We start from the raw sequence: 16,593 nt of genomic DNA, 5'->3' as shown, positions 1-16,593 counted from the left end.
AGCTCTGAGAGCTGCTCCTGTCCAGTTCACCAGCTGCTTTTCCCAGTTACACCAGCAACCCCCAGCACCAACACCGTGCCACTGTTCCCTCCTACCAACCAGAAAGAGAAGAATACTCAGATCTGGATATTCTTGCTCACTTCTGCCTCAATTTGCAATAGCTCCAGCTATGAAATAACCCCCCAAATCTTGGACTTGATGATGCAGGGTAGTTTTTATCCTTTATCTGCCAGAGCAGACACGCTGATCCAGCCAAGGCACTGGATCCAGCTCATTGCACATTTGCCTTTTCCATTAACGAGCCCAGAGGTCATTTGCCAAAGGACACACAGATAAAGCAGACAAACTTTCCACTACTCCCCGACAGCTTAATTACTACCCAGAATCTGGAGCAAGCCATGACAACTCTGCATTCATTTCCACGTTTCATTTTTATGACACTCCAACATCTGCAGAGGATGCTGTAATTAAATAGGAATAAAATTATGGTTAAAAAAAAAAAAATACTAACAAAGCCCGGACACAGTCATCTGCTCAAAGAACATGGATTACACAGCGAGTACAGATGCTCTGCAGCAAGACAGAGTCGGTGTGCAAGCTTTCAAGTCCTGAGTTACACACCCTGCAGCAGCCAGGGGAGACTAAAATGAGTTTTAAGGAAAGCCCTTGCATTTCAGAGCACACTGCTGACGTTACACTTGGCTGTCCCACAGCGTGGCTGAAGTGTGCTGGACTGGGAATTAATGAGATAAGCATAAGGCATCCATCCTTGCAGCATTCCTGCATCCAAGTAACCCAGACTGCAAGCCAGAGGGGTAAAACCTCCCCAGAACAGGATGTCCAGCTTTTAATCTCCTGAAGCATAGCTAAGGAACCACTGTATGGGAAGGAAGTCAAGCCAATCAATCTGAAGACAGCCTGATCCTCTCCAGTTCCCCACCTCAGCCCAACTTGAAAATCTTCATTTTTAGGCACGGTGACACTGAGCAGCCTTGCAGATGATGGACAGAAGGACTGGGCTCACACAAACAGCTCCACACTTGCAGTTTGCATCAGCCACACCACTCAGCAATGCAAATTATCTTCCTCAAACTCGAGAGGCTGCAGAGGAAGGAGTGGAGGTGCCTGGTGACAGCAGCTGCTTCCCCTGTGGCAGCCGCTGGAAGCAGAAGCATGTGGCAGCTTCCTTGCAAAAAACTCTGCCCTTAAAAATAAAGTTGGAAGAGAAACTGCTTCTCCCACCTGTCCTTTGTAGAGAGTTCCAGACACCATCCTCCAAGAGGAGGGCTCCAAGCCAAAGTGCCCGATGGACACACTCCCAGACCACCACACACTTTGAGCACCAACTCCTGCTGCAGCATCTGCAACCACCTCAATTTACATTTAACACCAGCTTGTCCTTTCCTTGATTTCACAACACACTCAAAATAGAACGAACAGAAAATTGGAACAGAAAATTCTTTCCCCGGGAGGTTTCAGTTCCCTCTTTTCAAAACTGCGTCGACGGCAGACGAGGCTGCTCCTCGTGTGGCACGCTGGGGTCTCCTCTCAGGAGCCATTTCCCTTCAGAACCTCCACTCTCCCCAGGAAAGAAAAACAGTGAGAGGTGTCCAGTAAGAGGAGAAGATCCTGAAGGACCCAGAATTAAAAACATCACAGCACACAATGGCCCCAGCGTGCTGCAGCGGCCGTGGCTTCTCATTCCGGCCATTGTCCGCTAAGAATAGCCCAGAACCCACGGCCACATTATGTGCTCCTGTCCACCTCCCTGCCAGAGCTATTTAAAGCCTCAAACAGCTTCTCCTCAGATGTCAGCTCCAGCTGGGAAGTAAGAGCCAAGGCAGTCTTGAGATTGTGGATTTGGAAGCGCTGCCCGCCCAGTGCGGGGTGGAGTTTGTGATTAAAAACAACAGGAGAGGAAAACTTGCGGAGAGAGAACAGCAGGGTAGGTGTGGAGAGCTGCACAGGACAGCAGCACATCCATGAGCCAGCTCCCCCTCAGCATCACACAACACTCAGCTTGGAAAAGACCACCGGGGTCATGGAGTCCAGGCTGTGACCAATGCACAGCCCATGAAGTGCCACCTTCCCAACAGGACCTCCAGGACACCTCCGTTTCCAGCCTGAGTCAAGGTTTTAAAGACAACCCCTGCTACACAAAGGCACAGAGATTCACAGGACAGAGATGCACAGTGAAGTTATCCTCTCACATTAAATACATCCCAGTTATGCTGTTCCACGTGTGCCTGCACTGAGCCACAATGCAATGATTTTCCACTGAATTACCTGAATTTTCCATTGAATTACCTGGCCAGGGGCTGTACAGAGCTCATTCAGGTGCTCCTCTGGCACGCTGCTGGGGTTTGAAATAATGAGGGGTCAATTTTCCACTGAATTTCCTGAATTACCTGGAATTATTAAAATCCCACAGATCCAGCATCATTCCTACACTGATACAGACAATAGGTACTGTGTGAATCACAAAAACACACAGCAAATTTCACAGAAGCTGAAATCAGCAGCCACTCTGCTTTCCAAGAACAAAACAACACCAGCTAACCCCTATGACTTGCAAAGAAATCCAAATATCTCAAAACCCAGGCACTTGCTGGGAATAAATGCCAATGCCCAGGGACGCTGCTTATCTCGGTTCGACTTCTTAATTCTTGGTGAATGATACCCCATTGACAAAAATAAATCCACAGGCTCAGGCTATGCCTATAAACATGAATTGTTGTGATGTGTAATTGTCACACAAATATCTGCCTTTAAAAAAACCCACGTTACTCAAGGCCCAGGAGCCCCATCAGCACCTTGGTGCTCCCAAGACAAATCCAAGGCAGGATTTCTCCTCCTATCTGCAGCTGTGCAGAGCCCAAAGCTCCTCTCCAGCTCCAGTTTGGGTCCAAAAGGAGCAGACAAGTGATTCATCCTCCCACTCTGCATCCAGGCTCCCATTTTTCTGCCAGAGCCCACCACCTTTGGCAGCTTGGAGCACTCCAGCACCGAGGCAAGAGTCACTCCCAGCCCTCCCAACAGGGGGAACATTTGGTGACATTTCCACTGCTACAAACAGGGAATGAATTTGAATCAGGACCTATAAAAGATGAAGGTTGAGTCATCCACGCTGACTTCTCGTGCTTCAAGTTGGGTTTTTGCTTCTTCCCTGTTTGCTGCATGTGAACAGTGTATTAAAGAAAATATAATCATGGAAGCTCTTAGTGAGCAAAGGGAGAAAAACAGCCTCAAAAATTAACTCACTGATGAATTCTTTTCTACTTGCTGCGTTCACTGGACTTCTGACTTCATCTACAACAACCCTGCTAACAGGAGAAAACTGAAAATAACCTCTACCCAAATCAAAATTACAGCAATTAAAGCATTAACAAGTGGCTTGATGAGTTCAAGCCATGAGCCTGGAGTATTAAATGGCATTTTAAGCCTTTCTAGGGAAGTACCACTGCTTGCTGTTACAACTCCCCAAAGGCTTGAATGGATGGTTACAGAACTGATGCTCAAAAAAGCTGCATCTGGCTGAGCAAGAGAACTAAAATTAACCCAAAAATAAAACCCCCACACCAGCAAGTTAATAGTAAGTGTAGAAAAAATATTAAGCCAGCCAGTATGCAGTATTAGTTTATTTAGACTAACCCCATTATTAACCAATTTGCCATTAGTAATAGAAGCCATCCTCAGTGTCACCACTAACAGGATTCCCAGTCTGCAGAAAACGCTGGGATGAACAGCCTGACCTCAACACAGAAAATAAAATCACCACGGAACCAGGCACTCGCTGAATTTCAAGTCCAGCCTAATTACTGCCAGGGCAAAGCTGATTTCTCTCTGCTCCTGACACACTTTTCCCTTTCCTCCAACACATCTGATCACTGTGCAGCATTTTCCTGGCGTGGGATGGAACAAAAGCCAGGTTAGCACCTTCAGCTGGGTTCCCAGCCTGTGGGAGCACTGAGACAGCAGCAGAGCAGCCTCCTGCCCCTCCTCTTGCTGGGCTGAACAGGGCAGGAAGCAGGAGGGAATTCCCAGAACCAGGCACTAAAAATAAGGAGAAGGTCTCTGCAGCACAGGGAATTTTGTTTGCTCTTCCCCACACACACCCCAAAAATCCATCCGCCAGCAATGAGGGAGCCCACTTCAAGGAAACTATTCTCCACAAGGAAAGGACAAGGAATCAGCCCACAAAAAAAAATACATTTATCATTCCCAAACTTCCTCCTGTTTAAATGAAAAAGCTTCCCAAGGCTCAAGCTCAGTGGGAACAGGGAAGGTTGGCTTCAATACTAAGGGTTCCTCTCAGATGTGGGGAAGTAGCAACACAATCCCAGTACAGGAGGTGGCAAAATGAGCATCCTTCACATTCTCACCTGGCCTCTCTCCTTGGCAGCTTGGAAGATTTCAAGATTTTAAAGATAAATTCGACATCCAGGACTGGCAAACCAGTATCTCTGCCAGCACTGAACTTCACACAAGCCTCCCACTCCTAAAAATAAAACTTAAAGAAAACAGCCATTCAAACTCAATCCCAGTGGAGCAAAAAGAACTTTGGGAGAATCACAAAAAAAAAAAACTGGCGCTTAAAAATAGCAAACCTGATTGTTTGTGTTGGGAGATTTCAGGGGAGTGTTTATTTCCTTCTTAATCCCCAAAACAGCGGGAATCAGAGAGAGGAAAAAAGTGAAGGGAGAAAGGAATGAAAGCAAGGGATAACTGCAGACACATTTCAGCTTCCTGACAATCTGATTCCAGACTATACAAAGTTCTGACTCATTCCTGGAGTTGTTTTTTGATTGTTCTTTGTAGTTCAGTTTTATTTCAGGGATGAGCTGCATCCCCCTCTCCCAGCTGATCCAGGGAGCCCCCCTGGCTGGACAGACACCTCATTCAGCATCACCCTGGGATTTGTCCTTCTGTCTCCTCCAAAAAAACCAAAAAGAACAAAAAAGCCACAAAGTAAAAGCACTGTGCAGTTATCTCCTCTGTCCAAGTAATTTTCTTGAAAAGAAGAGGCACATCCTGTCCAGCCACGCAGGCTGCACTGCCAGACAAAAAACAAGATATAAAAAAGTTCAGTGTTCTCTCAACATGTTTCAAGATGTGTAACTGAATCCCATAAATCTCACCAGAGACCTTGATTTAGGTCATTTCGAGTAATTCACTACCATTTAATCTCCTCACCCACTTCTGGGCTGCTTGGAACACAATGGCTGAGCAAGATGTGCTGAAAGCCCCAGTTCAGGGACCCAGGGAACACAGACTCCCAAAAAAAGATCTGGATCAAGGGCAGGAGGATCCCTGTCCTCAGCCAGGGCAAAGAGCAGCCCTGACACTGTCACACCAGAAACAAAGGCTGGTTTCAACTGGATGCTCTTTCAATGATCCTAAAGAAACTTTCCAAAATGAAAATGGATTTAATTTTAAAAGAAAAAAGCAAATTTTTATTGCATCCATGTTATAGTACACATGCAGTTTATACTTGATTTGCCAATAAATCGAATAATATAAATTTTAATGATTTGATTATTTAGCTTTAAGGCAGCTGAGAAATAACGTTTATAGTATTTAAAATGTGCTACAGTAAGTTTCAGAATCAGAATTCTCTGAAAGACAACCCTGGCTTTGGGGTTTCTTGGGTTTTTCAGGCATCAAAGAGGCAAGAGTTCTCAATTATAATTATTATATATGATGTATAAACTCCATCATTTACACTAAGAGGCAAGGGAGACCAAAATCTAAGCAGAGATAAGATGCTGAATGAAATTTAGAAAGTGATGCAGTAATAAAATATAAACTTCAAGAAATCTGTGATACAGCTGAAGAGCTCTTTATTGTATTGAAAAGAACACTGTGCTTGGGCTACTTCAAACAAACCCAGACAAATAAATACTTCATGCACTTTTTGATAAAAACACAAAACCAAAAGTGCTTTCCTATCATCTGAAAAAAAAAAAAAAAACACTCTCTGTAAGAGAAATTAAGACTTGTAATCTAAAAAACCTGAATGGTCAACAGGCTTTGGTGTTATTGCCATAAGCAATGAGACTTCAGGGGGATATTTGCTTTATTGACAAAATCAGCTTTTAGAGAGGCACACGACAAGAAGCAGTGAAAACAAAAAAGGAGGTGGGAAGGAAAAGGAACCTGTTTTCCTTGTACTCCTCAGAGCTGGATTTGTCCTTCCTATCGCTGCCAGAGACTCCAAGTCATTCTGCAAACACAGCACAAGCTCCCCACAAGACAGCCCAGGCAGGGCTGGCTGGATGCTGATGGCTTTCATTAAAAATAATAATAAATAAATAAATAAATAAATAAATAAATATCTACTTACTCTTCCCATCCCCTGCACACACACCTTCCCATGCAGGATCTCAAAGCAACCTCCTCCTTGCAAGGAGAGGCATCGATCTTTTGGGACTGATAAATGTGTTTCAACAGTCAACATATAAATAACTTCTCACAGCAAGATGCAGAATCCTTAAATTAAAGGTAACAGCAAATTAGCAGCACTTTCATCCCAACCATAGCAGCTGGTGGAGCTGGGTTTGGGACAGGGTGGGGTGCAATGGGAATTATTTGCATGAAGCCTGATCCTAAAACCACTGCAAACCATCTGAGGGAGCTGGAAAAGGCAACAGAGCTGGGAGAAAATTATAGCTGCTCCTCCAGCTCCCAGCCAGTGCTTATTGTGGAATTCACAATTCAAGGAACCTCCAGCAGCACAAAAACAACATCAATTCTTGTCATTCCACATGGGAAATTGAGTACTGTGGAATTTCCTAAACCTCCAAATGGGTTTGTCTCGTTCTTCCCCAAAATGGTGATGGGAGCCTCGAATCTGGGTCCAGTTGTGAGCCCCTCACTTCAAGGAAGGAGAAGAAAATCAGGGAGTCAGGAGCAGCCAAGCAGCAAATGGATAAATCACAGCACGAATGCCCAACTGTTCCAGGGTGTTTACCAGAAAATAGCTTGGAGTTCCAGAATAAAATAAAACAAAAACCCCCAACAAAACCAAACCAAAACACCGCCTTCACTGCCAGAAGCTCTCACTAATTTCAAGGCATAAAAGAAAGCTCTACCTGCAGGGATTTTCCAGAGGGGGCAGTGCCAGAATTTTTTCCCAATTTAAAACTGAAACCAAAGTACCACCTGAATTTCCATGGACAGGTTTGGTGGGAAGCGTTTTTAGCCAAGATTTTCAGGGAGAAAGTGTGAAAAGTGGAAATTAATGGATGCAAGGAACCCTTCCCAGCTATATTGTATGAAGTTCACTGTGATGGGGGAAATGATCTAACATAAAGCCTAAATTAAAATTAATTCCTTAAGTATGAAGACAATGGTTATAAATGTGTTTGGCATTAGGCAACTGGCCTTAATAAAAGGACTTCTCTTATACTTTTGTGTAAATTAATTTATCGTCACAGTCAGAAATTAATCATCTCATGGAAGGTAACACCAGCATATGGACTGATAAAAGTTCAAACCAACCTCAGAGCAAACACAAGCAATCTGGATGGCATAAGGAGGGAGAAAAGGCAATTTAGCAACCAGCACCGAGCCTTCACACACACACAGGAAATAAAATCAACACTCGAGGGCTCCAAAAGTTGACTCCAAGGGGTGCTCAGCCCTGAGTTTATCCAACACCCCTGGTCAGCAGAGCTGAAATCTTTGCCAACACAAGTTCCCTGCTAAGGAACCTCACACATTTAGCACAGACAAAATTTTGCCTTGCAAATAAGCAGAAGCCAATAATGTCACAGCTCTGATGAACCTGGCAGAACTCCGACTATTTAAGCCTCTCCCAGCCTGTCTGTGGGTGCTGTCCATCCTCCCTTTTTCCTTTTTTTTTTTTTTTTCCATTTCTACAGCACAACTTACAAGCTCCGAAAAAAGTCAAAAAAAGGAAACAGAACAAGGAGTATCCAGAGTTTTCAGACATTCAGCTCCAGGGGGAAAACACGAGAGCACAATTTCATTCATAGCAAGCTGAGTTTCCATCCAAACATCATCAGTGTATCCTGTGACCTTTGTAGTGCTGCATTTCTCCCTTGTCTCCCCCTCCCTTTTCCAGCTGCACACTTTAAAAATCCTTTATTGCCAAAGCCTTTTGTTCCTATTTCAGCATCTCTCTGCAGCTCTGGGCTGCTCCCCGAGGAGCTGGGACACACAGCCCTCTCTGCAGCACAAATACTGGTGGTTCCTGCTGGTTTTTAAAAGGGTAACTGGGATGAAGCCTCTTCCTCCTTCACCAGATGGAGAGAAGACAGAAAAGTTAAGTTAGGAAGGGTTCCATCCATGAAAGAGACCAAAGCAAAGCCAGGCTCCTTTCCAAAACCACTTCACAGGGATGTTCATTTATTAAATTTCTCAGTGACTGCTTATCGAACACCGAGGAAAATCCTCCACAGCCTGCACCTCCACACTCTTTGTCACCGTCACTCCTTCATTCATCCCCTGCACAGATTAAGGAAAATTGAGAATTTTTTCCCCCTCACAGCAATAATGGCTGCTTCTTATCAATGTGCTTTTCTATCCTCAGATTTTGATGCATTTGAAGATCATCAGACTTAACACACCCATGATAATTTGCTTTATGAGTCACAGGTCTGAATTTACATTTGCCAATAACCCAAAATAATACACAGATAAATAAATTAACAGATAATTAGGGAGCTAAATAGGACTTTGACAGAGGATTTGCCTAATGCTCCAGCCAAGGAAACAGCCCTGCTAGAGGGAAGGGATGTCAGCATCTTGGCACATCCAAACAATTCCCTGATTCTGCTTTACAGGCACTTGGCTTGCCGGGAGGGTGGAAGAGCATCAGCTTTGCAGCAAGCTTCATTTCCACTCGGGGATGGTTATTCACAGTGCCACCCATTGCCTCGGGAGGAGCTCACTGCTCACAGTTGTCATTTCCCAGGAAAACGCTGCAGACAGCCTCCTGCAGCCCTTCCCAGAGGAACTGGGGTGGAAGAAGCAGAATTGTCACAGCCCAGCAGCCACCAGAGCCCAGCCCAGACTGAGGAATTACACCTGGTGCATGAGTGGAAGTTCCCTGAATACATAATCCTATCCCAAAAAAAATCCCCCATATTTTACCACAAACAACGCTAATGAAATACGTGAATAGCTCCCATTTTTATTTTTACTAGAAGCAGCAGAACTGTGTAAAATGTATTTTAGAACCACACACTCAAAGCAGCAGAACAGCAAGACCCCTGCTCCAGGGTACAATAAAGGATTTATTGCATAAAGAAAAGGATGTTGTGGAATTTCTTAATTTTCCCACCTAAACTCACAAACTTAGAGCATGTCCTGCAGTGGGACTGGACTGCTGGCCCAAGACACACTCAAGGACTCATTCCCAGGCAACAACTGTTGTAATTTTAAGTCGATTCAATTTGCAAGCACACCCTGCAGGAAAACCATCGTCCAATGACAGCAATATAAAAACAAACCAAAAATCCTTCCCTACTTGCAAGAAGCCAAGAAGCTCTTCCTGGAAAGTCCTATGATTTAAGAAAAAAAAAAAAATTTACAAAACCAACGTCAGATGTAGCAGGACCAACCAACTCACCCTGCTGCAGCAGCTCAGGGCTGGAGACTGAAATCCATGCTGGGTTTGGAGTTAATCTGGTTATTTGGCTCCTTCTCAAAGAGTCAAAAAGCCAGGAGCTGCTCATGTGCCACAGGATAAGGCAGCTCCCCTGGCCTAATTCAGCCCATTTCACACAAATCAATGTGAAGCATTGCTGGAAACCCTTAAAGAATAAGAATTTCCCTAAGAATTCATTAATTAATTAAGAAAACCCTAAGAATTTCTGCAGCACATTTAGCAACACCTTTAGAGAAGCTGTGATTAACTCTAAACTCCAAAACAAAACAACTGGGTCAGAAGACCTCCAGTTTAACAACAGAAATAGTTACTTTGATGGCAAAAAAATTACAATTTTTTTAAATGGTTCAATCCATTTACAGCATCTTCTTGGAAAAACACCAGTTGAGCTTCCTCACATTACATCCATATGGTTTCTGACTTCAAACACATCGAGAGTTTCAATGACCATTACCCAGGGATTTCACAGAAAGAAGTTTTGTCTACTGGAGCATTGCAATTTGGGAAGAGAAGGGGAGAGGGAAAGTAAAAATGGAGACTGGTCTCTACTGATGGAATTACTGCAAGGTCAAGACCTTTTCTCCCATTTTCTTCCACACTTTTATCCCACAATAAATCCCATAACTGCATTTACTTCCATCGCCTACAAAGCACTGACAGCGTTCCAAGAGCAGGACACCCGTGATGTTGCAGGAATTCTCAGAGAGAAACCATGAAATCTGTGAAAGTCATACCAAAAAATGAACTAAATAAAGTTGTGAGTAATGAATATCAACTGTGCATGGCACAGCAAAATCCATTCAGGGGAACATGTGTTTGAACATACTTTCCATCTCAACAAAGGTTCAGATTTTTCGCTCTTCATAACGACAGCTGAAAAAAAAATTGACCAGGCAAAAAAAGTCTTCCAAGTAAATCCCCAAAATGGCCAAAAAAAATTAGTAAGGATTTAAAAAAAGAATAAAAGAGGAGTCGAGGCTTTTTAACTGGCAGGAAAAGGGAAAGATACTAATTTGTAACCTCACCACGAAAGGAAATCATTTAGAGCTAAGGAAAAATGTCCTGTCCCTTAGCTGGGAGTCAGGGAAAACTGGCTATTACCAGTAAACTTTTTATAGAATCCTACTGGAGTTACACTGGCAATTCCTTCTGCTTTTGGAGGGAACTGCAGCACTTAAAAAGATGGAGTGGTTTGGTCAGCTTTGCTCTCCAGCCTTCCAACACCTGATGAAACTGCAAAAAAAAAACTGAAAAAAAAAAAAAAAAAAAAAAGGGGGGGGGATTTTGGAGCTGGAGAGGAAAGAAGGCAGACTCTGCATTCCTTCACCTCTTTCCATCCTCATTAATAATCCATTAGCAGGAGTTGGACACAAAAACACAAACTATTGCTGGAAGATCAAGGCAGTCTCCCAACGCCCCCTTCCCCCTTTTTGGCACCAAGGCTGCTTGGCCCAATCCAGCTCCAAAACTCAAGGGATTAGCACTATCAGGAACTGCAGAAAACCAGATGATTCCACAGCAATTCCAGAGCCCCGAGTTTGGAGCAAGTCATTGTTGCAAACAAATGGAATCACTTATAGGCACAGAGCCGTGATTAACTGCAAAAACCCCTTAAAAGGTAGTTTTACATTTTGAATGGGAACATTAATCCAATGCATGCAGAGTTAAAATATCAGAATTCAGGATTGTTTCACTCAACCACACCAGGGTGAGTGGCTGAAAAGTCTCTTTACAGGGTGCATTAAAACTCTAGGAATCCCACCCAAGGATCAGTCACACCAGCATGGTGACCCGCACAGGTGGTGAACACAAAAGAGAAATCAGCATTTATGTGTCGCATCAACACCACTGAAAAATCCCAAAGAGGTTCAGCAGTAAAATAAATGACAGTGATTTCAGCTCATTGATGTAAAAATCTGAAGGCTATTCTGTAAAAAACCCTGCAACCATTGAGAGAAATGCCCATTTTTGGTTCAAATCCTCACCACAAGCATCACACTTCCCTTCCAGCCCCCAAATTACAGCTTCTGACCCCATCACAGCTATTTTTGCCATCTTTCACACCCAGAAGGGCTGGACCAGTTGGGAGAGTTCACCAGGATTAAAAACTGCCGAGCATCCCTCAGAAAGATGGACCATACAAATGAGATTTCCACACAGCATTTAAGGCAAAAAATCACAATCAGATCAGACACACTCTCATACATTCAACACAGAGAGGGAAAAGGGACTTATCCGAAATTTATCAGCCATTTTGGGGAGGTTTAAGGGAAAGTTTGAGACATTTCAGTAGCCTGAGTGTGATGGTAGCAGGGAGGTTGCCTGAAGTTGTTCTTATCAGGAATCTTCCCTTAGCAAAGGCAAACTCAGCTCAGCAACCACGCAGCCACCTCTGGGCTCTGCTTGCTCCTGCTGTAAATTACCTCATCCATTTGTCATATTTTTAGCACTTTTTGGGCTGGGCTGCAAGATCTGCAGGAGATGCATTTTAACCTTTGGTAGCGACTACTCAAGGACAGAAGTGGTTTATGAGCCCTCGCTGTGTAAAAAAATGTCAGTATTAAATGTCTGCAGCTCAAACCATGGAGCTATTTACTGAAGCTTTATACAAACTAATTAAATATAAGGCTCTCATGGGACACGAGGAGAAAGAAAAGGAGAATTAAGAGATAAATCACTGGCTTTTCTTTCCTCAGCAAGTGTACACTCCAATTTAATATATTAAACCGAAAAACACCCTGACAGTCCTTGCTTGGGCACAGAGAGGCAGCATCCCAATCTCACATGGAACGCACTGCACAGCATAAATTAATTATCTCTGCCTCACCACAACTTGCACAAAGGAATTGGGAGAGACAATCCAGACAAGGGGATGAGCTTGAGATATCAAAGGCTCCATATGGAGTGAGGGAAGCTCAGTTTGCAGCTTCCCAGGGCTCCCAGGCTTTGTGAGCACATGGCATAGGGAGGTATCAAAGGAGCGCCTCCCTCCCCTGCCGGCCCCGGGTCATCCTGGCAGGAGAACCCCGATTGCTTGACACGGATCCGTGCTGGAGTTTCCTCAAAAAAAGCACTCCAAGGAGTCCCTCTCCATCAGCAGAGAGGACAAGCCATGGAACCAACAGAAGAAGGCTGGAGGTCAGCGCAGGCGCTGGGGAAAATCAGCGTTCTGTGGGTTAATTCCCTTCTGCAGAAGAGTGGGTTTGGAGCCCAACCTGCAGATGCTGGAGACCACGGGGTCGCTGGGCAATGCAGCACATCCTCTGGTGGTCACTTAGAGGGTCAGACCGAGAACTCAAGGCTGTGCCCAGCCTGGTTCCAGCCACCTGCACAGCCAGCATGGACAGGTCACCAGGAAGGAGCTCCTCGTTCCTTCCACGCCCCCTGACCGCTGCGTGGTAACTCTAGGTAAAGAAATCTTCAGCTTCAGGAATTAATTTCATTCAAATGCCTACCTCCCCACACACACCAACCATGGGAAGAGCCAGCTACAACCCAAAAAAAGCAGAGACATGGCTGTGGGCAGACAACAAATACCTACAGCTCATGGTTACAGGAGCACAGAAAGTGTCACTCATCCACAGCCCATCCCTGGAAGTGTCCAAGGCCAGGCTGGACAGGGCTTGGAGCAGCCTGGGATAGTGGAAGGTGTCCCTGCCCATGAGATGAGCTTTGAGGTCCTTCCCAACCCAAACCATTCCATGATCCTTTGCCTTGCTGCCCCTTTTTCAATAAAAACCACCGAGCTCATTCAGCAACAGAAAATCAAAAATTTTGCCTCGCGATGATCTATTAATCAAGCCATTCTTTAAATGGTTTCTGATTAACCACTTAAGGCTATTAAATTTTTAAACAAAGCTCCATCATTGCATTAGCAATCATTTAAAGTGCTTAAGGAGGTGTTTGTGGATTAAGGGCTTTAAAAAGGAAGCCTCTAAACACGGCTCTCAGCGCGGGGCAGAGCACAAGAAATGCCATAAGTTTCTAAATGCCAGCACAAAATATCCGAGTTTTCTCATCAGAGGAGCAGATGCCACCTCACAATTCGTGTGGCACGCCAACACGTGATTCATCTCACCCCCACAGCCACTGCTCCACTTCCCAACTCGGGGAAAGCATTTTGGAGTTAACATTTCCATGCTGCTCCCACAGCTGAGGGCAGAATTTGATCAGGACACCAAAGTCATGCTGTGAGAACCTCGCTGTGTTTGGTGACGAGGCAGCACCACCACACTTGCGGGTTTCAGTGGATTCAGCACCATCTCATCTTGCCACTGGGGTGGAGAGAACCTGCACATGCCTGGAATTCGAGCTGAGAGATTCCCTGAGGAATCAGCAGTATCCAGCTCAGAACTGAGCTATCTGTGGGACTGTCATGGTTTTGCATTTAGGGAAGCGATGTAAAGCACAAAACAAGCAAAGGTTTGTGGTGTTTTGAAAGGAGCAAAGTCTCCCTCCAAAGCTGGTACCTAAAGGCAGGGAGACAAGGATCCCCTTTGTCCAAACAGCTCCTGCAAGGTCAGTGCTGGGTGGAAAAGGGAAAGGAAAAGCTCTAAAATAAAGCAGGGGATGTAGGACAGGGCTGCTACAGGACTGTCCTGTGCATTTTTGAGCTGCCTGGTCCCTTTACACCTCGCTCCGAGGAGGGGCAGGAGATGGAGCAGCACCTCCTTCCCCAGAGCCAGACTGGGAGAGGGACAGGATGAGCATCCCGAGGTGAACACTTCCCTGCCCTCACCCTAATTCAGGAAGGAAATCCCTTCTCCCAGCTCCTCCTGATCCCCTCACACGCTTCCGGCCTCCTTAACCTCCTTCATCTAAGAGAGCAATGCTTTATAAGGCCAAAAAGCAAAAAAACAAAAAAACAAAAAAAAAAAAAAAACAAACAAACAAAAAAAAAAAAAAAAAAAAACAAAAAAAAAAATCAGTGTGCCACTACTGCAGTCCACTTTTGGGAGCACACTTCCAGGTTAATTGACAGCCCCAGAGATGAGCTGAGTTCTGGCAGCAACAAGAAGGCTCCTTCCCATTTTCCTGGTCTCTTGTGTGAAAAGGAAGGGAAGGATTTCTAATTCATGCAAGAGCTGAGAGGTGAGAGGATGCGCTTTGCTAATTCTAAAGCCTCCTTTCCGTGTTATTCCCAAATATTGTGACTGCGAGCTCGGATCCATCATGCACATTTTGATGGGGTAAATAATGAAAGAGCCTACAAGCCTCTAATTTGACGCTGACTGCAATTCCCAGTTCCAAAGACAGCTTGAAAACAGGAATAGAAACTAAACCAGTAAAAGAGAAGCACGCCCTTCTCCATTCCTAACTTTAAGAACATCAATATTAAAAAAAAAAAAAATCAAAATAAACTCTCAACACAGCTTCCTATTTGCTCAAATAAGCATTTTTCAACATAAGTACCCAAAGTGCTTCTAGGTGGAGGGCACTGGGGTCAGGGTAGGACATGTCTTGTAGAACAACACATTTTAATGATTTGCAGCCAACAAGCAGATATCCCCCTTCCTCAGCAGGAAAAATAACTGAGCACCTAATTGCAAAACAATATCTTAATTGTCAATTTTAATCTAGGTTTCCTACTCAGATTTAAATCTGGCTTTTTTTTTTTTTTCAAATTGCATTGATTTAACTCAATCAACCCTGCCCGAAGGCCATCTTTCCTGCATGCTCTGAGCATACCAAGCAAGTTTTAACCAATTAGATAAATCACTGAATCTCAAAACTTCCTAGCACCAACATATCAAGCGATACACAAGCCCTAATTATTCTTTTAAATACGTCTTATCCTGAAAACTTCACAAAAATAAGCAGCTCGGGGAGGGGAATTTCACCATTTTTATTTTTATTTTTTTTTAACCTAGGGCACATGATGGCCTGAAACCCAGCCAGCTGAATTCTGCAGGAGACTTGCACGGTCATTGCAAAGCCCAGTGTTTAAATCTGTTTATTATTCCCTGTGATGATGGGAATAACGCTGCTGCACGAGTTTTATTCATTTCTCTGTGTGTGTGTGTACACCCACACCCACACTGCAGCCTCGAGGTGTTACACTCCAGCACGGCAAGGAAAAGCAGGAATTATGATGGACTCACCCCGAGGAAAATCCTGAATAATGGAAGTTTCTAGCACAAACAGCTTCCCAGGGACCCTGGAGCACAGTCCCCCATCAGCAGCAGTGGAAATATGCTCCTGTGACACTGCACAGATTGTTCAAAGATTCCCATGACAGGCAGAGGATTAAAAAGCAATTCCCTGCCTCTCATATTTCACATGCAAAGCCGTCTCTGGGAAAGGCAGGCAGGAAAAGATGGATCTCCCCGAACTCAAAAATGTGGGTATTCCATTAAAAAAAAAAAAAAAGAAACAAACCAAAAAAACCAACCTCGCTGTGGTACCTTAAAAACGGCAACAGCAAAGCAGGAACTGCCCCATGGGGACAGACACAGCACTGCAAACCCGACCCAGCTTTGTATTCCCAAAAAAAGCCCTGCAAATTCCAGGCAATCTGCAAATGATTTCCCTCTTCCCCACCCAAACATCCACTGCGAACTCCTACAATCGCCAGGCAGGCTTGCAGTGAAGGGATGGAAATAAAACCATTCCTTACCTTTCACTTGAGTGTCATATTCAGCTATGATCTCCTTATCCTTTTTGAATTTTGCTGGCGACGTCATGTTTTCTTTTCCAAAAAGCTGAATAACCTCGAAAGAGATCCACCAGAACACGAGATATAAAGGCAATTTTCGCTCCTCTCAGCACGATGCCTTGGCTTTCTGCTCGTCCTTCCCTCCCCCCCCCCCGCAAAAAGGGAAAAAAATCAAAAAATCAGTCCATGGAGAGAGGGTGTGAGAGGGAGCACAGCAGCAGGAAAATGCAGATGTTGAGATCAGCGGATGGAAGAGGCAGCAGTTTTGTCTCCCTGCACCAAATCCTTGAGCAGCAGCATCAGC

The 16,593-nt window shown here is 44.5% G+C and overlaps 1 protein-coding gene across 6 annotated transcripts in view; it reads right to left on the bottom strand.

The window, feature by feature from the left end:
* SRGAP2 (SLIT-ROBO Rho GTPase activating protein 2) overlaps nt 1-16,390 on the bottom strand; it is a 106,809-nt gene extending 90,419 nt beyond the window's left edge. For 3 of the 6 annotated variants that reach the window (XM_077789064.2, XM_077789065.2, XM_085561363.1), the window contains exon 1: nt 16,251-16,387. In XM_077789064.2, the coding sequence (XP_077645190.2) occupies nt 16,251-16,317 (67 nt within the window). In that variant the 5' untranslated portion in view covers nt 16,318-16,387. Of the gene's footprint in view, nt 1-1,242; nt 9,429-15,735; nt 15,991-16,250 lie in introns of those variants that run through there. The other 3 variants (XM_085561364.1, XM_085561362.1, XM_085561361.1) reach the window with 3 other exon arrangements.
* Between the last annotated feature and the right edge of the window lie 203 nt (nt 16,391-16,593).

Source organism: Lonchura striata, chromosome 26, assembly GCF_050655825.1.
Source record: "Lonchura striata isolate lonStrDom1 chromosome 26, ASM5065582v1, whole genome shotgun sequence".
Lineage (NCBI taxonomy): Eukaryota > Metazoa > Chordata > Aves > Passeriformes > Estrildidae > Lonchura > Lonchura striata.
The sequence above is the reverse complement of the archived record's forward strand: the minus strand, read 5'-3'. Positions and strand labels throughout refer to the sequence as shown.